Source organism: Cetorhinus maximus, chromosome 14 (assembly GCF_964194155.1).
Source record: "Cetorhinus maximus chromosome 14, sCetMax3.hap1.1, whole genome shotgun sequence".
Taxonomy (NCBI): domain Eukaryota; kingdom Metazoa; phylum Chordata; class Chondrichthyes; order Lamniformes; family Cetorhinidae; genus Cetorhinus; species Cetorhinus maximus.
This window is the reverse complement of record NC_135892.1, coordinates 71,615,226-71,641,663: the sequence shown is the minus strand read 5'-3', so window position 1 is coordinate 71,641,663 and position 26,438 is coordinate 71,615,226. Positions and strand designations below refer to the sequence as shown.

General features: G+C 42.5%; 1 protein-coding gene across 1 annotated transcript in view; it reads left to right on the top strand.

The window, feature by feature from the left end:
* Window positions 1-25,754, top strand: part of ush2a (Usher syndrome 2A (autosomal recessive, mild)) — a 1,183,552-nt gene extending 1,157,798 nt beyond the window's left edge. Inside the window, exons 72-77 of the mRNA XM_078556364.1 lie at window positions 761-937; window positions 2,930-3,013; window positions 4,699-4,928; window positions 12,557-12,772; window positions 14,613-14,745; window positions 24,563-25,754. Of these exons, the coding sequence (XP_078412490.1) occupies window positions 761-937; window positions 2,930-3,013; window positions 4,699-4,928; window positions 12,557-12,772; window positions 14,613-14,702 (797 nt within the window). The 3' untranslated portion in view covers window positions 14,703-14,745; window positions 24,563-25,754. The remainder of the gene's footprint in view (window positions 1-760; window positions 938-2,929; window positions 3,014-4,698; window positions 4,929-12,556; window positions 12,773-14,612; window positions 14,746-24,562) is intronic.
* Window positions 25,755-26,438: the final 684 nt, after the last annotated feature.

The following is a 26,438-nucleotide window of genomic DNA, read 5'->3' as shown; positions in this document are numbered from 1 at the left end:
GACATCTCTCTTTCTGGCCAATGCACGTAACACTGCATCAGAGAACCCTGGGAGCCCTCTCTCTGATCTGCTGCTCTGTTGCTTCTCTCGCTTCCTTGTGAGAAACACTTTCAGAAAGTTTCAACAGCCACTGCAGCCAGCATTTATCTTTCCTTTATGAATTGCGGGATGAATCTAAGAAGTACAGGCTAGCTTTAACCCATGGTAGCCTCGTATGCACATGGGTCCCCTGCTGAATGTGCACTTGGAAGCATGTTTAACATTGGGCTGTGCACCGCAATGATGGAGTCGAGCTGGCAGAATGAAGTTTGCGTGCTAACTGCATCACTTTCATTAGACAGAGGGTAATCGTGTATCGTGATCCCTGCACCCACTATGGGCCATATCCAATTGTTAACCCTGAATATTAACTCCTCTACATCCACATTATAAACTGGGTTATTGTTATAGCCATCATAGCAGTTGACTTATATAGCACATCCTGTGTTTGTGGTGGATTAATAGATATTCACGCATCTTGCATCCTAAATATACTTGGTGGGCATCTCTTATTTAGAAAGCATACCACTTTATTGTGTATCTCTAATAGGTTTAAAAGGACTGTGCTGTATGTTTTTCAACTCATATCCTTAAATGGAAAGGGGAAATTTAGAAAAACAATTGATATTGTGTATTATGAGCCTCTCAAGGTTAACTAATCAAAAGGAATTTAAAAAATCTAGTTACTGCTTTCAGTAATGTAACATGTTTTTCTCCCCAGTGCCCAAGTACAAAGCACCATTCAGTGTAACCAGCAACTTGACAACAATTTATGTGGACTGGAGTCAAACATTCCAGTTGAATGGAAAGCTGGAAGAGTATGTACTGACAGAGAACAACCTGCGGATGTACAGTGGGTTCGACAGTGGATTGCATATTCCAAGAACATCTGATAAAAGTTAGTTCAAGAACTGTTCTGTTTTTCCTCTTCACAGTTCAATCAGTTGATGCTCTTTCATGGTTATCATTCAAGAAATCCATACTGCTGTAAAACCACATTTAGGTTTATACATTATTGAAAGGCTTCTGAGTTTATACAGCAACTTACGAGTCACCATGGGCCTAATTTGGCCTGGCAGCCTCGTTGGCAATGGCATTAAAGTAGGTCATGAGGAGGGGGGTCGAGGAAAACAAGGGTGGCAGGCACATGCTGGTAGCAATCCTCAGGTGAGCTGTGGAGACTGGAGGAGCATGAAGATAAATACTTTTCTTCTTTTTATTTCTCTGATTGCAATCTTACTGCTATAGACTGAAAGAATGCTTTGTTATGTTTACACACTGCTTTTATGCTTTTTCCTGGTCTCTCTTTTAACTCTCTATCACCTTTTTGACTTATTTCTGCATTTTCTTATAATCATCCCAAGGAATTCTGTCCCCTTTCCCCTTTACCCCTGTATTATAGGTAAAGTTCGTCTTTCCTTTTTATATCACTTTTAATTTGTTAGTGTATTTAAATGTAACCCGGCCTTTTACTGTCCCATTAATTTCCCCCCAGTCATCAGTAAACTGTTGGAAGGAATGGTGGTGGTGGATTTTCTTCTTGAACCGCTAGGCTCCCTGGTGATGTGTCATATACAGTGCCATTAAGCAAGACCGATTCATCAATAACCTATCACTCAGCTTGGTTTCCACCAGAACCACTCTTCTCCAGACCAGATAACAGATTTGATCCAGCCACAGATGCAAGAGCTGACTAAAAGAAGTGAGGTTCCAACCATCTTCAGCTGCTTTGTCAGTTATCTTCCCTCTATTATAGAGGTCAGAAGTGGGGCTCATTGCTGATAATGCCACAATATACAGCTCTATTTACAATTTCCATGATCAGAATGCCAAACTTGCCAGTCTATAAGAGGACCTAAATAAATATCCAGGGCCAGAATATTATGCTCATCGGGCGGGCACGCGCCTGACCCGAACAAGCGTAAAATGACACGTGATGATCTCGGGCGGGTGTCCCGATGGCATCGCACACTCACGCGATATTTCAGTTGACGGGTTGCATGTGAGTCGGCAGCACCCACGCCGACAATTAAAAGGCCTATTAAGATCCTCAAAGTAATAACTGAATTAGATTTTTCGCTGCCCGTCCGCCCTTACAGGGAAAAGGCCAAGCGGCCTTTGGATTTTTTAGAAAGCCTCATCCACAAGCGGGATGAGGTTTCCAAAAGGTATTAAAAATTAAATTTAAATTTTAACATTTCATTAATAACATGTGACTCTGTCACATGAGGGGACATGTTTTGTAACATTTTAAAGTTCTTTATTTTTATTCCTTAAAATCTTCTTCTCCCTGAGGCAGCTCTATGCCTCAGGGAGCTTTTCCTGTGCACACCCGCGTGCATGCGTGAAGTTCCCCGCTTGCCCTCCTCCCCATCCCCCCACACAGGCAGCACTGAGCACTGCCACGCACGTTTCACGGTGGGCGGGCCTTAATTGGCCCACCAGCATGAAATGATGGTCAGGCCCCAATCGCAGGCAGCGGTCGGCTTCCCGACCACTCCCACCCGCATCCACCAAGCCTGCCCGATGAGGGCAAAATCCTGGCCCATGTCAAAATTGAAGCCTATTTAAAGATTCATTCATTTTTCATATTTCAATAATTTGTAAGAAAGTTGAGTGTGGAATTTGATATTTATAAGCAAAAAGTATGCCTGTCTGTTTGTATCACAGAGTATTTTTATTAACCATCCCAATGAGTGCTCTGTTGTGCCTCAGTTAAGTCAACTTTCAGTGTAACTTCCTGTAGCAATGCACCCACACCTTCCTATTTATCAATGGATGTTTTCACAACAGCACTAGGGGAGTATGTTTTTTTGCTGTTGTGGCAAAAGTATATGTAAAACATTTGAGTTCAACTAGAATTATAACTATATTTTGTTGTTTGTTGTAGCTTTTCTATTCAAAGTTACATGTGTAACAGATATGGGAAGTGCTAGTACCCCCATCATCAAATATAACACAGCAACAGGTGTCGGTAAGTATGTTCCACATTTGCTTTATTTAAATCACCTGCACATAGGTGATTTTTCAATGTTCTTACCAGCGAACATGTAATTTTTAAAAATTAGCTGAAGCCATGTAGGTTAAAGACAGAAAAGTAATAAAGCCACATATGTAAACAATATATCAACAACTGCCAATTATTACCATAATCTGAGCGAATCTAGTAATATCAGTCATACTTAGAATAATTCAGCATGTTTTAACACAGTTTGGCTCCCAATTTGTTGAGAGCCTGTACACATCGCAGCAATGTAATGCCTGGTGTCACATCATGTAAAAAATGTCCTCCAATTTGCAGTCTTTCTTTCAGTAAAAACCATTTAAATAGCAACCCCTATTTTAGGGCAACTTCAACATGCATGAGCATGCATAAAGGTGTAATTTATACATCAAATTTTGCATGACTAATCATTAAAAGTTTCATGTGTCTCTGATCTCACTCAGCCAGTCCATGTGAGAAAGGAGTGAGGGAGGACTCGGACCAACATTTCCTTAAAACGGAATGTTTGGATGCAAGAGGTAAGATTAAAAAATACCCACTATGAGGTCTGTGACAGACGGATTATCGAAGGGCCACTGAAAGTTAAGAAATGTTAACATCATGAAAACTGTACTTTTAAATTGTCTCTGTGGAAGGCAGACATAGGAGTAGTGTCTATCATGTCACTTCATACAGCAGAGTCATATAGATGTAAAAGAAGCTTTGCAAATAATTATGAGCTGAATAAGATGAATATTAATTATATACAAGTTATCATGTAGATATTACCAGCTAATTCAATAAGAAGGCTCTGGTTTTCTTCCAACAATTTCTCAAAAAATAGAACCATACGGAAGAATCTCTATTGAATGTATGTCTTTTTTTCTACCCATGACCTTAAAAAAATTAACTAAGGACTGGATTTTGGATTTTGTGGGGTCAACAGGGGTCTCTTCCACCCATCGGAGAACCACTGGGGAGCCCCCATCAGTTCCGTGGGGGAAGATCAATGGAATCAAGTGTCCTTCAGGCCGCCCCCGGGATTGGGGTCCTCGGCAGCGAAGGTCCCACCAGCTGAGAGTTGCCAGCCAATCAGAGCTGGCAGCTACTCACCACTGCCTTCACCAGTGGGAACAGTCGCTGCTGGCAGAAATGCACCCACCAGAGGCCTAGGAAAGTCCTGGGACCCCAGACCAAAAGTGAGTAAGGGTGGGATGGGTGTCATGGGGTGGGGATTACAGGAGTGGGGAGCGGGGACCTGGCTTTCTTTAGCCCCCACCCTTCCTGATGCCGGGTCCCTTGACTGTGCACAGAGCGCCTGATGACGAGGCCCCCACCCCTGCCCCCCCCGCCGGGGCCGCTGGCAGGTCCGACCCCTGCTAAATCCCTGAGGTACCACTAAATTGCAGTGGCCTCAGGGATAATAGGTGTCAATTGGCTCATTAATTAATTGACATCTCGCCGCAGGCAGCCTAGAACCTGGGGTCAGCCCTTTCTGCCATCTGTCTTAATTGGGGAAAGTTCTCCCCTGTCTCTGGGAGACTGACACGAGGCCTCTCCTGCGATTAAGTGGGTCTGGCCTCCATGTTTCCTGCCACAATAGGGTGCATTAAATCCAGCCCTAAGTGTGTTTGAATGTTTTGCAAGAGAGTTCATGTCTTTTATTTGTTTTAAAGGTTCCATAATACCTATTGTTGAGGAGAAAACAGGAGTACTACAATCAAATACTCCATTCTACAATGAATTGTGGTTCATAATAATCATGGCGATTCTTGGGTTGCTGTTTGTGGCTATATTCTTGGCCATCCTTCTACAAAAGGCAGTAAATAAACCACCATACAAACGAGAGAGGCCTCCTTTAATTCCACTGCAGAAAAGGACTAATTTGCCTAATGAATCCTTCATGGTAAGTATTTAGCAGTCTTTTGTTACTATAGGCTATAAATTATGAAGACACACTGCAGTAGGCACAGCTAAAGTTTCACTTCATGTCCGAAGCAATCACTCCAAAGTATTCATTATCTTGTAATCGTTGGAATGTGCACTTGTTATTTTTTCTTCAATGTTTGCCTTCTCTTAACATTACTGACTTTAGCTAGAGTACAGTGCCATAGGCTGCTTGTCCAAGTGTTTGTCTTTGGCTTGAGCTTTGACAGGAGGTGACAGCAAACTATCCCATCAGAGGGCTGATGCATAACATTAAGGCCATGTACCTGTGCCAATATCTGCATATGTACATTTTCCAGTAGAGGTCACTGGACAGCAATCAGGAATAGGAACTGACTTTTTTCTTAATAGCCCTGGGCCAGTTAGACTTGTAGCACCCTACTGCTATCTCAGCTGAGGTCAGGTAGTTCAGCATTAAAAACAAAAACAAAAATACCTGGAAAAACTCAGCAGGTCTTACAGCATCTGCGGAGAGGAACACAGTTAACGTTTCAAGTCCGTATGACTCTTCAACAGAACTGTTCTGTTGAAGAGTCATACAGACTCGAAACGTTAACTGTGTTCCTCTCCGCAGATGCTGTCAGATCTGCTGAGTTTTTCCAGGTATTTTTGTTTTTGTTTTGGATTTCCAGCATCCGCAGTTTTTTTGCTTTTAGTTCAGCATTAACTTGGACCCATGTGTTTAGTGGCTTACCAGGCAATGTTTTTACAAACTAGGCGATCAGGGAGTGTTAAGTTTGCAATTTTACATTTGGTAACATTCAGTGCAAAAGGAAAGCAAGGCCAATAAATCGTGAACAATTGTAAAGTATACCATTAAACAACAAAGAGACCAGCTAAGCATTTGGAAAGTCCAGGCCCAAAGAAAAGAAAAGTAAAATCCTCTTTTAAGATTATTGAGGTGAATTTGCTCAGAGCTTCTTCTACTCCTCTGATATAACTTCAGCAAAAATGTAACAGAAATCCTCCTTTCAAAAGATTTCTGCCAAAGTTTTGGCAGCAGACTGAGGGAAACTTTTTGAGAAAATTCACTTAATGTATTGGTTTCTTTTCTATCAGAATCATAAACATTTATCTTGATTTGCCATTATTCTCTCTAATAGTGCAGACTCTCAAAGTTTGTATCTTATGCTTGAATTGTTTTTTTTACACAGCTTGTCTTGAATCCTGAAGAAATCTCAAAGTGTAAAACTCAGTTAAGATTAACAGAGTTAAGATCCAACCATTGTTAAGAATAGCATTTAAAATATCCTAATCTACTACTTTATTGTATTTTCTCCCTTGACAATATTATCATTATCTTTGGCAAATTTTATCAGGATGTGATTGCACACTAGAACTATGGATTCTTTCAAATATTCTGCTTATATTGAATTTTTCTGTTCACACTTTAATTTCAACTAAATTTTCTTTCTATTTTTTCTCAATTTATTCTGTGATGTTTCCTGGTCAAGAAAAACTCTAATGCTGATAATGCCAGTAACCAGTGTTCTAATGTAGCAACATTGCATGTTCCTATTGTATCTACCTTACAAGTGGAACAAGAACCCACAGAGAGGGTAAGTCTCTCCTTTTTATTGAGAAACCAGTGCAGGAGGTGAGTGTGGCCCTTTTGAAAAGTAAAGCTGCATTATCAAGACTTTCAATTTTGTTAACAATGTATTGATTTTTCACTATTGTGTTGCCGTGTGCAATTTGTAAGGATAGAGGGAGAGAAAAAAATCTTTCTTACTCTTCTCCCCTTCTATCCCATTGAATTAAATGCATTTAAAGAATAAGTAAAACTAATAAAATTTTAAGTGTTGCCAACATTTTAGAGTCAGATTGGTTTGACACTGATAATACCTCTCTAATGGAATTATCATCTCATTCTTTAACCACATCCTCCTCTCCTAACAACATATGGGTGTTAATTTGCCAAGCATGCATTGGCAGTGGGCAACATCCCCTATTACCAGGGATTTTCTGATATGTACTGCTGTGCGAGGTTTCTTGCTGCCAGTGCATACTTGAAAAATTACCGCAGCACAAACCAGGGATTTATCCATCGACCTCTCTGATCTGTATAGCAGTTTTCCTGAAAAGCTTTTAAGCTAGCAATCAATGATCATACGAAAAACAATCAAGTTGTCTCCCTACATGTGGTATGCACACACTTTAAGAATTCAAGGTTTTATATCTATGGAAAAATTCTATTGCCACAATTCACATTTACTGATTGCACCATCTTATCATAGAATTGTAAAATAGTTAAAACACAGAAGGAAGCCATTTAGCCTATCATCTCTGACCAGCTTCCTGTAAGAGCAACACAACTAGTCCCACTCCCCTGACTTTTCCTCGTAGCCCTGCAATGTTTTCCTCTTCAGCAAATTTTCAATTCTCTTTTGAAAGCCATGATTGAATTTGCCTCCCACCACACTCCCAGGCAGTGCATTCCAGATCCTAACCACTCGCTGTGTTAAAATGTTTTTCCTCATGTCACCTTTGGTTTTTTTGTCATTCACCTTAAATCGGTGGCCTCTAGTTCTCATTCCTTCCACCAATGGGAACTGATCTTGTGTTACATGAATTAATGTAGCTGTTAAACTCTTCTTCTCTCCTCAGTTTGATGCTATTGCAGCACCCTCTGATGCTTCAAGTTCTGTCACACTTAAAAGTTATACAATGTGTTTTGAGGTATGCCTAAGAGTTTGTGGCCTGCAGTATGACAATGCAAGTGACAGTGTGACACTGTTTTGGAGCCTGATTAGCTGAACTAACTGCACGATTTTGTCTTGAATGTAATGCATGCAGAGTTTACAGCCTCAGCGATATTATTAAAGAGGCATTGTCATTGTAGAAAAGTGTTTGCCAATTTTTAAAAAATTGTTTACAAATTCATCAAAATATATTTCCCACACTTAATGGATTCTTCCTCCACCAGCAAAAATTAGGTTTGATAAACAGTTACTAAAGAATACCATATGTAAATCACACCGATTTAATAATTGCGGAAATGTGATAGTTCAGTGCAATTTTTGCAATGATACACAGCACTCAAATGGATCATGTATTAGATCAGGTATATAATTTGAAGTCAATACCTTTTGTTTATAATCTAGCATCCAATCAAGAACTGATGTTACTCAGCCCCGTATTAATATCTAAGTTAAGCCTTGACTGGGTAGTCATATTAAATGGTGGAGCAGGTTTGGTATGGTCTACTCCTGCTCCTATTTCTTATGTTCTTTTGTAGCCGTCTTAGCTGAGTCAAACATTGTGATTCAATTCCTACCCTAGACACTTAAATATAGAGCAGGATTTTCAATCCTGAGATGGATAGTGCAAGTCAGGAAAAAGTATCCCATCAGACCCGATTTTCATTCCAGGGAGTGGATGCAGATGCAGTAGAACCTATTGCCCTGGATGCAGATCAGAGGTGGCTGCCAGGGCTGCCAAGTGCCAGAGTGGACTGTTTAAAAGGGTCACCTCGGTTTGCTGGCATTTGTTCCTCTAGCCCTCACCCCTCGCACCCATCACCCCTGCACCCACCCCCCATGCTCCATCCATGCCAACCCATACCCCTAACCCACCCCCATAGTCCCCATGCCAACTTAATGCCCGTTGATGACCTCCTTCACCCACCAACCTTTGCCCTTACACACTCCATACCAACCCACCTAGTATCCACCATGGGTAAACTTCAGGATCCATGTTAGGATGAAACTGAATAGAGTTCTAAATATCTATTATAGCCTTGCAGTGTAAATAAACACTCACATTCATGAAAGCTCATTCAAAACTTTAAAAGCCCCTCAAGGACTTAATCCCTTACAAAAACAAACAAACTCATATTCAGAATCTGACATCAAAGACAGTTAATCCTTTAATAAACTCTTTGAGCTGTCAATCAAACTATGAATTTACAACCCCCTTGCTCAGATACTTGTAGGTTGTGGAAAGCAGTCAAATAGTAATAATGATATAATGATAGCCCTTGGGGTAATGTCAGAAAACAGCTACTATAACTGATAGAGCAGATTTTTTTTCAACTCTCACTGATACAAGCAGGCTTTTTTTTTATTTTTAAAAGACTGGGTATTTAAATAATTTCCCAGCATGATAGCTCCACAGAACTTATCCCTCCTTCATGAGTCTTTATATGCTGTCCATAAATTCTTGACTCCCACACTGCGCAGCAAGGCCCTTGATGCAGCAAAAATGGGGTCTGTTTGAACTCAGTACTGAGTTCAAATGGCCTGCTGAGTTGGGGTTTCCCATATGTGTGAATCACAACCTGCCCCTTTTCCCTTACTGGCAAAAATGGGATCTGTCGGAAATGGGAACGGAACTTTCACATCACGGTCCAACCCACCATTTTTAAAGGTCTGCAGAGTCTTCCCAACTCCATGAAAATCGAACCCATAATCTGGGCAAGGAAGTGCTGTACTGTCAAAGGAACCAAGATCTGGTCAAGTAAATGTTAAAAAATTCCAATACTACTGTTTAAAGAAGTGCATATTCTAAGATTGAAAAATATACTGTATACATACAAGTTCTTTCTTTTAAATACTATGAGCATTAAGAACATAGGAACATTAGAAACAGGATTAGGCTATTCAGCCCTTGAGTCTCCACCATTGAAGTAGATCAAGACTGATCTGAACCTCAACTCCATTTTCCTGTCATTACTTCATAGTGCCTGATACCCTTGCCTAGCAAGAATATGACTATCCCATTATTGAAAGCCCCAATTATCCTGGCATCCACAGATTTTTGGGGAGAGAGTTACAAAAAAATGTGCTTCCTGCTTTTGCTCCTGAATGGTCTTGCTCTAATTTTAATAGTTCTTCCACATCTACCTTATAACGTATAACTTTTACAATTTTAAAAACCTCAATCAAATCACCCCTTAAGCACCTATACTTAAAAGGAATACTAGTCAGGTTTATGGAACCGATCCTCAGAACAATCTATGCTTTGGTATCATTAGCATGAATCTGTGCTGCATCCACTCTAGGGCCAATATACACTTCCTGAGGTGTGGTGGGTGCCCAGAATGGAACACAGTGCTTCAAATGGAGTCTAAACAATGCCTTATACAACTGAAGCAGAACTTCATTTCATTTGTATCCCACCCCCCTTTGGATAAAGGTCAGCATTCCATTAGGTTTTCTGGTTAGTTTTTGTACCTGTCCTATGATTGTTTTTAACAATTTGTGTACTTGGACCCCCAAATAAATCTCTTTGTCCTTTTACTGTCCCTAGTTTCACATCATTCAGAAAATACATTGATTTACCTTTCTTGGATCCAAAGTGGATGACCTTACACCTGCCTATATTGAACTCCATCTGCCATATAGTTTTGCCCATGCACTTAATCCATCTATGTCCCTTTGCAACTTTCTGCACTACATGTTGTTCTTCCTATCTTTATGAAATACAACATCTTCAACAGTGTCTCTTGGTGTCAGCCTGGATTTTGTGCTCAAGTCTCTGAAGTTGGACTTGAACCTACAACCTTTTCACTCAGAGATGTGAATACTACCAACTGACCCAAGGCTGACACCTAAAAAAATCAGCTCAACTGTATAGACTTTCTACTGTAATGACAGTAAATAGCTGGAGGTGGGTGATACCTGGAGGCTAATGGAGCCCTTGATTGAAGAAATGTCACCAAAAAGCAGATCAGCTAATCTTTGCATTAGTCTAAGATATCCACAACCTGAGAGCAGCTGCAATGCGTAGCAAGTCAGCAAAAGAGCAAACACTCCCACAATAATCAACAGATGATAATGATTAGTGGTAAATGAAAATACATAAAATAATATCATAGTATCCTGTTGGAAAACAAGAGGAGTGGAAGCCCTGGTTTATTTCCACAGCTTCTGTCCGACCATCAGAAAATACTTCCATTATTATTTTGTAATCTGAGTTAAAAATGTTTAACTTGGCATGTGTACTTCTGCACATTCCTTGGTGTCTGCTGCAGGTGATTAGGTTTTTCATAACTGGATAAACATTAAATGCATTTTCTGATTGGTTACACATAGGTGCAACCAGTGTAAACTGGTTGCAAGTATGCACAGCAATCGATTACAAGTCTCTGCTATCTTAATGCCCATTTAATTATCCTGTTTCTTCATGTGGCATCAGAAGGACTTACCAATTTATGAATTACAATATTTAAATGAGGTTCCAATGATGTAATTATATGTCCAATTTCCATGAGTTTTCTCCATAATAATATTGAGTCATAAGCTAGTCCACATAAAATAGATTATTTGTGATTCCTTGGGCCTTTGTTGTGTTATAAAGTGAAATGAAAAAAAACTCAGATATGAAGATTTGTTGCGTTTCAAGACCGTTTAAGCACTTTTGTTGACTTTTAATCAGATCAGCACTAATTGCTCAGAAAGCATTGTGCCAAGTATTTTGGCACTTTGGAGTTTTGATAATGTCTACTATGTTGAGATAAGAGGTTAACTATGTGGAATTTTTCTTTAATTATGTTTTATGGAGGAGCAACAGGGGGATATCAGGCTGGTCAGGCTGTAAGACAGCCACACTGCATCGACTCAATGATATTTATTGCTGTAATTGTGGCAAAAACATGAGGAAGGCAGTAGCAGAGTTGTGTCAACTGCTGCAAGGACAACTGCAGCTAATATGTGACACAGATTTGGTACTACCAATGGTTGTAACAGTCAACTGTGCCCTCAAGTTCTCTGCCTTCATCTCTTTCAGATATACTGTATTGCAGTTCCGTGAGTGGATTGCCCTGAGCTGGCAAACAAGGCCACCTCTTCTCTGACAATTCATACAGCATTATCTCTATTCGTCAAGCATCAACCATACATGTTGTGCTACTCCATCCCTTGACCAGACTCTACTGGGCACTAGCCACTGGATGATGCCAGACATTTTTTTAACCTAAAGGATTTTTGCGAAGACTGAAAATGCATAAACATTATAAGCCTTTAGAAAGGTTACCAACAACAATTTAATCCCCTAAATCAGTAAACTTTAAGTTGTCACACAGCTTTATTTATCACTCTTTGTTCTGAACTCTTAAAATCTATCAGCCTTTTTTGCCTCAAACTTATGGACAAACAACAAGGAAATATAGTGTTTAATAATCTAGTTATGCAAAACTCTAATCCCACTCCACAAACTGATCTAATTGCTTGGTACTGATGAGAGCATTTAGAAGCGGATTAGGGTAATTGTCAATTTCAATATCCGGGTGACAACCTGATGAAGCAGAACATTTCCCCCTGTGTAGAACCCACCTGATTTATATTCCATAGAAATATACTTTAAAGATCTAACTAATGGCTTGGTCTCCAATAGTTGCAAATGCTTATCAATAATTAGTAGACAATAATGATGTTTGAGAATGCACTGATCTGGTGTGCTCTTCATTACGTAATACTAAAGTTGTGCTATAAATTTGGTGATTTGTTATAGTGAAAATGAGCCCATGTTCAACTCCACTCCAAGTTCAAAACTGATGCATGCAGTTCCTGAATTGATAGCATTACATTACTGATAAATAATGCCAATTACTAATAGTAATTATTAATAATTGTCTTGACTCTTAAGGGACTAACAGACACAAAAATCACAGGACGTGGATCTCACATCAGTAATTCCAACATCTCAGTGCTATGTGTGCCAAGCCAGAGTCAGCTGAGTCACGTTTATTCTCAGACTTCCCTGCACCGCAGTGTCAGTCAGCTGATTGACACCCATGACAGAAAATCCCTCATTGAAGACTCAGTTTGGGACTCCCTTGGACAGGGTCGTGACAGTGGAATGGTAATTAAGTCATTAATACTTAAACTATTAAATAGTTACAAAACACTTAGGGGATGAATTTGGTCAGCACTGCAATATGGAATAACAGTGAATCACCAGCCCATTTTATATTGAGTCAAATTCTCTTTTCCATCAAAGTCACTAGAAAAGAAAATTGTCATGGTGTAAAAGAGGCGGATGATTTGGTATTGGCTTGTTTTGCGTTAGTCAATACTCATAAACCCAGTTTCACTCCTTTATTTTCTTATGTAATTGTGATGAAGAGAAGGACGTACTTTGAAATCATTGGTCTAATCCAATTTCAGAGTAGAGTTTTATCAAACTGGAATCCAGTATAAACCATAATTATTCATGAAGTTCATAATTATTCATTAAGTATAAAAAAAATTGATCAAAACCTGGAAAATCATAATGAAAATTAAGAATGCTAGAAATAGAGAACGTTTCCTCTTGTGGGGAAGAGCATAACCAGAGGCCATCAACATAAGGGCCTAGATCTTATAGTCTCCGGATAATCGGAGACTGGACATACCCCACAAGCTGCGCATTGGGACCCTGCAGAAGTCCCAACACAATGACTCAGTGGGAGTTGCCCGGGAAGTTTGACTTTCCAATGGGAAATTCCCCTGATCCCTGGGACCCTCCAAAAAAGTCTAAGTTGGGAGTTGAAAACTTCAGATAGTTCCGATTAACTTACATGGACAGTTACCCAGGAAATGTTAGACAGAAAAATGCTAGTTTAACCCTGAGTAACTATACAACTGACAGCTCTGACTACCACCCCCCGCCACCCAAACTCCTCTCCCTAAGCCCCGGACCCAAGTTGAATATCCCCCACTGACCTCCCTGAATCGACCTGACTAGCCCCTACCACTTGACTCCCTTCTTGACCACTGACCCAACCTTATTAGCCCCCACCACTCAACTCCCCACTGACATGCCCCCACCAGACCTGACTAGCCCCCAACCTGACTTCACCCCCCACCCAACTACCCCCAACCCAGCTACACACTCACCCACCCAACCCAGGTACCACCCAACCCAGCTGCCATCCTATCCACCTGCCATGCTACCCATTTACATACCTACACACTTACCCATTCACTCACACATTCACTGATACACTCATTCACTAACACACTGCGAAACTTGGGGACCTTTAAACACTTACTAGAATACGGCAGCTAGTGCCATAAAAAGGGGATGTGGCTTCTGCGCAGGTTCTCTTTGTTGCTCTTTGTGACGATTCCTGCTTAGGGAGTTCTGCAGGACCCTCCATCGGAAGTTGGAGCCTTTTCAACTAATGCAGGTAAGTGAGTAGTTTTCTGTCTACTCAGAGTCGGACAAAGGTGTTCCTACTCTGATCGGAGGTTTTAGGCCAAGATCTTCAAGAAATCCAAAAGGGAATTTAGAAGAAACGTCTTTCCCCAAAGAGTGGTGACAATGGGGAACTCGCTACCATAGGGAGTGGTTGAAGCGTATAGTATAGATACATTCAAGGGGAAGCTTGACAAGCAGGTGAGGGAGCCGGGAATAGAGGGTTATGATGATAGATTTGGTTTAAGAAAGATGGGAGGAGGCTGGAAAGCAGCATAAATGCCAGTATGGATTGGTTGGGTTGAATGGCCTGTTTCTGTGCTGTATATTCTATGTAATCCTATGTATGTACACAATGATCCATCAATGTCTGAATAGAGAAAAGATGGTTTCAATAAATGATTGAATTCGATGTGCATCAAACTATACAATTTGCCTAAGTGAAAGTCTAATCCCATACAAGCATTTGTGGTTGTTGTAAATGGATGATGCTTATCTAATGCGATTTTTATTTCTCCTCCAGTACCCAGATGATGAAGAACTATTGGAGTCAATTAAAGGCTTTAGTTCAGTTGCAAAAGAGCACACAATATTCACCGACACCCAGCTGTAAGAAGAATTATCACAGACAATGCTGGGGCTCCAATTGCTTTAAAGTACTGTTTAATGCGTATTTGTTTCTAGTCTCTATTTTATGTGTTGAAAAATAAATGAATTATTTATATATATTTAGCAAATCAAAGATAATCGGTTAATGGTTACCATTGTCAGCTCCCTGTGGCATTTGCTTTTGGGTTGCTTTTAATCAATTTTCATTCTGGCAAACTTCTCAATGAGCCTAAGTTACAGTCCATAATAGTATTGTCCAGCAGAGGGCACCCATGTTAGTAGCAGTTGTGCTGAATATATTACCCAACCTTGCCTGAAGTGAATTATATTTGTTGATAAAATGTAATACAAGTATTAAAGTTCACACATTCCCCAAATTCATATTATAACCAATGAACAAATTCATTATTGTACAAACTAGCTCAGTCACTTTTTGCGCATCCTTGGATATGGTGCCAGAGGACTGGAAGATTGCAAATGTTAAATACCTGTTTAAAATAGTGGGGATGTAAAACCCGGCAACTACAGACCAGTCAGCCTAACAGTGTTGATGGGAAAACATTTAGAGACAATAGTCTAGGGTGAAATTTATTGGCTTTTGGAAAGGTATGAGGCAAATTGTGTTTGGCTAACTTGGTCAAGTTCCTTAATGAAATAACAGAGAGGGTTGATGATGATAATGCAGTTGATGTGTATACGAACATTCAAAAGGTGATGGACAAAGTGCCACATAATAGGCTTGTTAGCAAAATTAAACTCATGAAATTAAAGGGACAGTGGCAGCAAAGGTACAAATTGCTAAGGAGCAGAAAGCAGAAAGTTTTTGAGACTGGAGGAAAGTATGTAATGTTATCCCCCATGGGTTGGTATTAGAACCACTGCTCTTTGAATATATATTAATGACCTGGCCTTGGGTGCGCAGGGCATGATTTAAAAAATATGAAACCTGGAAATTTACTAGCATAGTAACAGACATCAGGAGGGCATTATCAGTGAAATGGACAGGCGCATGACAGATGAAATTTAATGCAGAGACGTGTGAAGTGATACATTTTAGAGGAAGATTGAGGACGGGCAATACAAACTGAGTGGTACCATTTTAAAGGGGGTGCAGGAACCTGGGGGTATATGTACACAAATCTTAAAACGTGGCGGGACAAATTGAGAAGGCAATTAAAAAATACATATGGGATCCTTAGCTTTATAATCAGAAGCACGTAATACAAAAGCAAGGAGTTTGTGCTTACTCACTGCATAGGTCCCAAATAGAGTATTGTGGCTAAATCTGGGCAGCACACTTTAGGAATGGCATCAAGGCCTTTGAAAGGGTACAGAGGAGCTTTACTAGAATGGTACCAGGTATGTGGAACTTAAGTTATGTGGAGAGACAAGGTAGAGAAGCTGGAGTTGTTCTCCTTAGAGCAGAAAAGGTAAAGAGGAGATTTGGGAAAACTATGAATGGTTTTGATAGGGTAAATAAGGAGGAATTGTTTGCAGTTGCAAAAGTGATGATAACCAGAGGACACAGATTTAAAATGATTGGCAAAGGAAGCAGAGACAATATGGGAATTTTTTTTAAGTCGTGACCTGGAATGACCTGCCTGATAAAGCGGTGGAGGTAGATTCAGTAGCCACATTTAAAAGAGAGTTGTTGTTACAATCCCTGTACAGACTGATAACTTTTAAAAAGATATGAATTCCCCAGTGACTGACAGAAATCATTGCACGACAAGGGCCGGAATTTTCCAACCCCGTTTAGTGTCAGGTGTCATGGTGGGCACGAGAGGACAATATGGCGGGAAGGCCAAAAATCGGTTCACACCGTTGTGAAACCAATTTGTGATTGTCCAGTCTGCCCGTCATTGGCGGGCCAGCTTTCCTGTCGCCGAATGTCGGGAACAGAATTTCAATACATTTGCAACTCATCATCTGGCCTGCTCAACGGAATCACCCCATGTCGGTGGGAAAACACGCCAGCCCAGAACACTTCTTGACAAGTGTGACATGCAGAGGTTGGGACTTACCGTTAGGGCCTTGCTCATGTCGCAGACATCTGGGAGCAGAAGGTGCTGGAGCCCTACAGCTACCGGACCCTGGAGGATCACGGTGCATCGCATGCTGGGTGAATTCTCATGGACGTGGTTCCGTGCAGTTCACGGAAGGTGGGAGGTCTCTGATGATGCCTGGGGTCTGCTTCGGAACATCATGGTCTTGGCCATGGGCTGCTATGGATGATCGTGGTGGGGGGGTAGGGGAATATAGATAACGGTTCAGCTGTGACCGGGAGAGCAAGGTGTACCGGGATGGGGGAAAGGTCTACGTTTGACTGGGAGAGGAAGGTATACTGGGGTGGGGGTGAGGTTGGAAGGTGGGGGAATGAAGGTGTTGGGGGTGTGAGGTTGGGGGGTGGGGAAGCGAAGGTGTCAGGGAAGTGAGGTTGCTGGGGGGAGAGAAGGTGTCAGAAGGGTAAGGTTAGGAAGGGGGAATGGAGGTGTCAGGGTGGGTGGGGTTGGGGGGGAGGAAGTACGGGGAAGGAGGGTGTAATGGGAAAATGTGGCAATGTGGGAAGGTAGGTGTAAGGGAGAAGGAAGACGTAAGGAAGGAGTTTGGAGGGGGGAAGGACTTCGGAGTGGGGAAGGATTTCAGAGGGGAAGGGGTTCGAGGGAAGGAAGAAATTCGGGGGGGGGAGGAAGAAGTCTAGGGGGAGGAAGGAGTTTGGGTGGGGGGGGAAGGAGTCCAGCGGGAGGGAGGAGTTCAGAGGGGGGGAAGGAGTCTGGGTTGGGGGAGGAGGCAGTAAGGGTGGAGGAAGGAGTAAAGGGGGTGGATGTCCAGGTGAACGTGCAAGGGAGGGGTCTGTGGAGTCAATGACTGCCTCCTGGGGAGCGAACTGAGGGTGGGTGTGGTAGGAGGGGACGGTGAGCATGAGAGAGGGCACAGGGAGCCAGATGTGATACTAGCAGTAGACAGGACCATGAGGGTGGTTTCTGGGGACTCGGAAGCAGACATAGACCCTGGGGGTGGGAAGGAGGTCAATGTGGATGGGAGTGGGATTCTCAGGAAGATAGGGAACGTGCACGTTCACCTGAACATTCTGGAAAGAAAAGGGTTCTGGTTGATAGGTGATGATGGGGAGGTGGAAGGTGATGCCGGGGGGTGTCAACAGTGGTGGGGGATAGGATATGGGCGATTGGGGGAGGGGAAGGAACGGAGGAGCTGAGGAGAAACCTGACTCCGACCATGTTTTTGAAATCGAAAGTGAGCAGAGCCTCGTGTTGGGTGGGCACAGGTGGTGGGTGCAGAGGTCGGCACAGATGAACAACTGAAAGAGAACTCCAGCAGGCAGCGCTGAAAATGCTCAGGACAGTGAAATAAGTGTGATGGAGGAAGGCTTCATGTGCATGTGAGAATGCTTACACAAGGCTCCGAAAGGCCCTGTCACACACACACTCCTCCCTCCAGAATCACTGCGTACAGCTGAACTGCTAGTGTGGGGGGGATGCAGGGGGAGGACTCGCGAAGTCTGTCAATGAAGCTGAAAGACAACATTACACATTATTCAGAGAAAGTGAATATATTTTCAGATTATAAAGTGACAAAATGTGTACACCCCTGTGCAACCATTTGTGATCAGAAATTCTTAACTTTTCTAGGCCAACCACTTCTGCTAGGTGCTGCCCTGACATCCACATCTGGGGTGGAGACAGCCTGTACAATGGTTGGCCCTGTTGCCTCTGATGCCTTCGGCATGGGCCCTCTGGAGAGCCGAGGCCTTAAGGGCCCCGGCTTGCTTTGGCTGTCCTCCTGTGGATTAGTTGCTCCTTCTGTGGTGACAGAGGACAAGGTTGAGGGGGGTCACAGGCAGAGGGGACTCGGAGGGAGAGGACAGCCTGAGAGATTCCTGAGTGGATGATCCTGTGGTGTCCAGCAGCTGCTCCTCCTCCCTCCTGGTGCCCAAGGGCCCCAGCCTGACTCCTTGAGGGGAAGGAGCACTTGGAGGGATGTCGAGGTGCCCCGTTTCCGTCGCGCATTGTCATTGCAGGAACTCACCCATGGATACCCCGATGGAGTGCAGGTCTGTGTGCATCTCTACATTCAGCTGAACAAGCGTCCGCCATCCTGCCCATGGAGACCTCAAAGCGCACACATATGGGCACCACTTCATCAGCGAGCAGGCGGACGTACTTGTCCGACTCACAAGCCATTCTGTTACGGGCTTTCAACAGCTCTGCATGATGTTCCCCCACCTTCTGCTGACTCTCCACAATGAGTTGGAAGGCCAAATCTAGAGGCTCGTCATCTGACTCACAGATGCCTCTTCCCCAGCAGTCCTCCAAGTGCCAGGGTGCTCGGCTGAACCTGTCTCCTCCTGTTGCAGACACATGTCTGTGTAGTGACTACCTGATTGTGAACCTGAGCCTGCTCTAGATCTAGGTCCACCTGAGGTGTGTGTTTCTGCACTAGTGGAGGGTGTGGGTAAGCGCTGTGATGGGTCTTCCAGGCTGCTTATTTCTAGCTCTTCAATGGAGGATGTGTCCTCTTGCTGGAGGTGAGGAAATGGATGGAGATGAGGGACTGGCTGGCTGAGGGTGTCGGTCACTTGGCAGAGCTCCCTTTGAACCAAAGTAGAGATAAGCTGTGCATGGCAGCAGAGTCAAAAGCAGGAGAGAGAGCACTCACAGTTGCGTTGAGAGAGGGATGATGTGGTGCAGGATCCTCACGTGGGAGTTCACTGCCAACCTCACCATCACCTTAGGCATGGTCCACAACCTCACCAGTCAGCGGGATGGCACGGTCCTCAAAGTGAGTGATGGGTCTAATGTGGGCCTCTCCACCCTGGTCTGGGAACTCTCCCTGCTGCTTTGAGCCAGCTTCTCCTGCATGGAAACAAATGGAGAAAGAGTAAGCAGGATGCATGGCACTGCATGGAATGTTTATGTGGTGAGCGGAGCCATGGATGGGATGAGGACTCGCGCTCCAGAGGATATAAGCCTGAGGAAGATGTGAGGGTGTGTGTGAGAATTAGTGGTGCTGTCCTTTGAGGTGTGAGATCCTTGTGGATGTGTGATGGGTTTGTGAGCATGTGAGTTGAGAATGATGAGATGAGTTACTTACCCTGGTGGAACGGCTGAGAGCATTCATCCTCTTCCTGCACTGAATGGCTGTCCTCATTTGCAGGATATTGGCGCTGACCACCGCTGCCACCGCCTCCCATGCTGGATTGGTGATCTTGCTCGCTGGTCTTTGCTCAGAGACGGGATAGGGGACTTTGCGGCGGGTCTCCACTGCATCCAGTAGGTGCTCAATGGAGGTGTTGTTAAATTTGGGGGCAGCATATTTCCTCCCTTTGACAGCCATCAGTTCCCAGCAGCTTCCTATCCCTTGAAGGGTGCTAGCTCTGTGCAGGGGCAGCCTTTAACTATGGCACCCCGTTTACTGAAGGCCTGAGGTGACAGCAGGGCCGGTGAATCAGAGGCCATCCCACCAGCAACTCAGTGTGTTTCCCAGGAATGCGTTATTAATGAGGTGGGACGTGCCGGGAAGGGGACAATACAGCACAAAAAGCACCATTGTGACTGGAGGGTAAAACATCCTTTTTCCTGCCTGATCCTGCACTTAACGCATATCCGGGACGATTCCACTCAAGATTTCATGTTTTAAGACTTCTACCATAACAAAAAAACTAAAACCTGCATAGACTAAACATTATTTAGTAGACAACTAATACACTAAACTACAGAAAATATATTTTCCCCATTAACTGCACCGTGCTGTGTTCATACAGTACGCCACATTATCAGCAGTTATGTAGCCTTGTAAGTAGTCCCAAACTCCTCCTGGCTTTCCAGTGGAACCCCTTCTCCCTGCCAAACCAGGGCAAGTCTTCCAGTGTCCTTTTAAAAGCTCCTTCACTCAATCTCCTGAATATCAAGCTTCCAGTGGCAAGGCACTCTCTGGTGACTCCTTGGTCTATAAATCGCTACAAGTCTTGTCTCTCCATACAGGGATTCTGTTCTTACCAGCTTCTGGCTGTTTGTCAACACAAAAACAGACTTTCCCTCTGCTTGGAACAGCAGCAGCGATTTTTTGTCTTCCGCTCCAGGTCTCTCTGCTTTTCTGAGTCTGTTAGTTTTTGTCCAGCAAGACCAGCTGCCCCTCTTTTGTGTCAAGGTGTGAAAATTTACACTTGAATTTCTGAGTTTCCACCTAAGCCTCTGTCCCCATGACAACCAAATCACATGGACCTGTTTTTGGGCAGACTTCATTAAATTATCCCCCATTCTAGGACATCCTATTTTATCTTAAAACAAATCAGTTTAAAACATAGCTGCTTTATAAAGCCTCCCATTTGTAACATTTGGTTAAATACTTCAAGGGGGAGAAAATTCAGGGTTATGGGGAAAGAGCAGAGGAGTGCGTCTAATTGAGTAGCTGTACCAAAAAACTGGCACAAGCATGATGGGCCTCACGATCTCCTTCCGTGTGGTATCATTCCATGATCAAATAAAAATGGCTTCTCTGTGCACAGGGCCAGATTCCCCAATCCTTGCATTCAGTGAACTTCCCGGTAAATTATAATTGCTTTGTTTGCAATTTTTCATTCATTGACATTCATGGGAAGAAAATTGTAGGCTGTGCACCTGTGATTTTATCAGCCACCCAGAGTTTCAGGCCTTGTCAATGATCCGAAGCCTAAGACTACTTCATTCAGGCAATATAGCCAGTGAGATCTCTTTCACTAATATACCACCATGAAAACTTTGATTCAAGCTGTGCATGCTATTATTTACTCAAGGTTGAAAACTAATTGGAAGTACCTAGGTTGAGATGGGGCAGTGCTGGATGTTAGTATTGGCAATAGCAACTTTGTGCTCCAAAGAATTGATATTTGAGGCAGGCAATATAAGGCAGGCCTAGACTCAGGGCTGAATCATCCCAGATTTGCATGAAGTGTGGTAGCGGGAGAATAAAACAATGTTTTACCCGCCGCCCGCAATGGCAGGTTTTCACGCTGTATCGTCCCAAACCCGCCGCATTACTTATGCATTCCTGGGAAACACGCCATTTCCATGGCATACGGGCTCTCATTTGCCCACCACACCATCACCTCACCATCACATCAGACATCACATTAAAACTACAGCCCAGCTCAGTGCTTCCTGCCCAGGACCGCAGCAAAGAAGACATGGCCCCGAAAGGCAAGAAGACTGCAGCCCTCGAACGCCTTTTGGACACCACTGAGGTGTGCCGCGATGTCCTCAACCCCCGCTCTGGCTGCAGGGGGGGCAGCTACATTACCATTCTGGCTTGGTAGGCGATGGCAGTGGTGATCAGTACCAATATTGCACAGAAAAGGTCGGCCATCCAATGTAGAGGATGAATGATCTCATCCGTGCAGCTAGGGTATGGCAAACATCTCATCACTCTAAACTCGCACTCAAACCCATCACACATTCACTGGCATCTCACTTACTGCCAGCTCAAGAGACAACACCACCTATTCTCACATTAATACCCTCATATGTCCACCTAGCCTCATCTCCTCTGGAAACTACCTCCTCAGTCCTCATCATCTTGAGGCCACTTGCACAGATCAACATGTGCCCCCACACACACCCTGGGATACCCTCCTTCCCCAGTCCAGCTCTTATCCTACAGCCTCTTCCCTTGCCTGAGGCCACTTCTCCCCCTTCCCCAAGCAAGACCTTGCACTACGTCCGTTAAAAAGCCACCCACATGTGGCTGATCTGGTAGGTGGAGACCAACCCATGACCCTCCTAAAAGTGATGTGGTGCTGTCTGTGAAGCCTGGCTTTGATGACTGTGAGTGCTGACCGAAGCAAGATACTCAAACAAACCTTGAAGTCCTGAGCAAAGTGTAGCCCACCATGTGCACGCCTTATATATGCTGTTGTGAAACGTGTCGGCGTATTTTCCTGCCAACGTGGGCAGATGATCCAGCAGGGGCAGGAATGATTCTGGCAGGCTGACCTTATAATGATATGCTTATGTATTATTATGAGGTTCACAATGTCTGATGGTGGGGAATGTGGCCCGCCATCGGTGGCCGGAGTGGACGATCGTAAACTGGTTTCACAACGTCATGAAACCAATTTTTGGCCTTTTCGCTATATTGTCTGCTCACGCCACCGAACACACCTGATGCCCAGCGGGCATGGAAAGTCCTGGCCTCAGGATCACAAAGAATCATCTAAAAGCTCATAGCTACCTGTTAATGGTGGGGTTCTGGAAACATTGAACACATTAGAAAAGGAGAAGTGAAAACAGAAAGCTGGAAACCTCTTTGATAATGTCGCACTATCTGCCGCGTAATCATTTACTGTACATCTTTTAACTCATCTTACCATAAAGGAAAGCCACAGTGATTGAACTTTAATGGAGTGGCTTCTTTGTGAAGCAGTTATATTAACAATCTGAAATTTATCACTAAAATAAAATTGGATAACGTTGGACATACTCAGCAGGTTGAAAAGGCAGGGTAACATTTTGAGTGGGACCTTTCATCAACATTATGAAGAATGGCCTCCACAATTGTACAATATATTGTCAGTGGTGACTGCTGCATTTACATTTTTGCTCAAATACTGTTGACTCTTAATGTTGCTCTATTCAAATCAATTAAAACAGATCAGCCTTTATTCAAAGGTGATTAACACAAAACAAACAAACCTTTTAAAACAAAATAATAGCTTCTGGATTCTTTCTGTGATCATATGTGGTTTTATTTTATAAGAGAAGTAGTTTTAGTTTGTCAGATCTACTGTCTGTAAATCTGAAATGTGAAACTTGAGCATGTTGAAAGTCTCAGAGCCTGTAAGTCATATTTACCTGTAAGTCCGCTTACTCTGCAGATTATTGACATTAGTGTTGGAACTTTTTGCGTTAAAATAGTTCAGACCAGAGAACAATTGCCTCATCAAATGAGAAAACTCTTGGGGTGTTAATGGTTTACAAAGAAAATCAGGTCGCCGTGCCCATCAAAATGATATTGATGAGCAAGCAATATAAGCAACAGAAACAAGCTGAAAAATGCTGTGTATGAATAATTTGCAATGAGAGCCACGGGTATTATAAACTCCCTATAGACTGAAGTTTAAATAAACCAGTGTTGCTCATGAAATAACTGGTGTGGAGTTCTTTACTTAAACCTATGCTGTGCCAGGTTACTGAAATTGAACATGTATTTATTCAGGCAACATACACATGTCATTCCTTTGTGCATGCTTGGAGACTTATAAATCCCACAGAATACTTTTACAAATTGCAGCCAATACATTACAAAATAAAGTGTTGAACAGTATTTTGAAAGATATCCACGTCAGAAAATTCACCTTAAAGATGATGAGACCACAGAGCAGTGTGCTTAACGTGGGGCCAACATTGTGTGAGTTAGTGATAAACCTCAGACCCATATTCGGCCAGTTTCTGGAAAGCTTGCCAAAAGGGGAACAATTATGTTTGCAAGTAGTCATTAAAGGACTGGCACTAGCACTTAAAGGGTGCTGCAACTTAAAGTTGCCATGGCACGCCAAGGCACCCTCCACAGACTATAAGGAGTATCAGTTGCCTGAAAGCCAGGATCAGTGCTTTATATAGGGCCCATTTACCCTAGAAACCAATGTGGAAGAAAGAATAACCTATTCCACATTTAATGCAGGCCCATGTCAATTTATCACATAATTGTACAGCCCTTTCATTGCTGATTATGCATGTCTATAACCATGCAGAACACAGATTCAAGCTGAAATTTACAACTGACCTGTTTGGCACACTCATGGTTTCAAAGGGATCCACCTTAAAATGGTTACAAAACAACTAATCTGCATATTTAATTACTAATACACAGAATTTCAAACATGGAGGAAATGAATGACTCTGCGACAACTCCTTGGAAAAGTGCAGAAATTTGGTGATGCTTGGCAGCCAGGTTGGGATGCTGTTCCCAGTCATAGAAAGGCCATGCTGGGCTGTTCATCAGTCGCCTGTTTGATACGTGAGCAGCATTAATTAATTAGATATCCACCTTGGAGCAAAACACATGGACATGAATGAAAAGCAGCCTAAGAATAGGGAATGATTCTGCATCGATATTGCAACTAGATTTGATTTTGCTGTGCGGAATGTATTAAAATGATCCCAATATAATGATCCATGTTTTAATGTAAAAAATATTTAAATCTAACATAATTTGGAAGGAGTTGCCTTCCAAATGGTAAATTTGAAAAAAAATTATAAAATATGTCAATTTTTTGAGGATTGTAAGAATATCACTGCCATAATCCATTAAAGATTTCAGATAAGTCAATTAATGCTGTTACAATAATTTTGACAACAAAATGATTTTTTAATCTAGTTTTCCAAAAAGAAATTCACTGTATGTATTTCTTAAGTTCAAAACTGTGACTGTTGCTGAACCTTTCTAATTGTATCAGTAGCTCTGTATAAAATATGTTGCCTGCCAGGATAGAGTTGCTGTGATGCAAAAGTAAATGTTAAAGGTTTACCTTTACTTCAATAATCTGAACACTATCAGCGGTACTAGCGTTCAATCAAACACACCAGGAAATGTTTTATTTTATAGCTTATATTTATTGCATTCAAAGTACTCAGCAGTCTTCATGGTATTATCTTTGGAAATTTTATAATTCAGATGTGCTGTCAACTGAACTATTCTGTACCAGATAACCTGCATCTGGCAAATGTGAAGGAAAGGTGCACTACCCACTGAACAAACAGAGTTACTACTCACTTTTGCACAAACAATTTCTAGAGTAGCACTGAATACAGCAGCAGTCTAAAGCTAAGAAAGTTGATTTAAGCACTTCAGAGTGACAAAATAGTAGAAATCAAGTTTTCTTAATGATTTTAAAAGCAGTGTGTTTTGTTTGTCAACTAGTTTGTAAGAAACTTAATGAAACCCACATCTGAAGTGTGTAATCTCATCAGCTTGGTTATTGTAGAAAGAAAATCTTATTTTGTGAATACATGTTTTTTTCTGTCTGTGTATTTGTGGCATTGTAAATTAAACATTTTTGCAAATGTTTCTTTTGTATACTAAATATGTGGGCCTAGGAATTCAATTGTTCCATTGGCATAAAGCAGGTGCCTAACGATTCAGTATGGCATATTGGATCAGCCTGGCTTGGATATCATGGGCACAGACCAAAATTAATGTAAGCGCTGATTATAGTGTTAAAATAAGGGTCCTATGATTGTTTAGTACCCTTTTAGGAAATAGGTTTGATTGACTACGTGCCAAACTGGGGCAACAAATCCTTCTAACAGTCATCAAGACCCTTCAGGGATGGTATTTACAGGGCACACCCATTCCATAAAGGTTAGTCCTTAGGCTGCTAGCTAACTTCTGGGCCACAAGTAATTTTGATTCTGGTATCAAGATTGAGCTGATGCTGCTCTGTTCTTGTCTGCTTTGTAAACAATTTCACTCCAACCATGGATGATATGGTGTTTGGAGCTCCAAAGAATGTGGAAAAGAGCAGGAGCAATTGGAGGAAGAGAGGGCATGGGGCAGGATTCCATACCTGCAGCAGGATATCAGGAAGCGCTTTTTATACCTCAACTGTGGAAATGGCAGCAGGGTGCTTATGTTTCTGGATTAGTAATCCAGAGCCCTAGACTAATGATTGAGGGACATGATTTCAATCCCACCATGACTGCTGGAGAATTTAAATTCATCTAATTAAATAACTCTGGCATAAAAA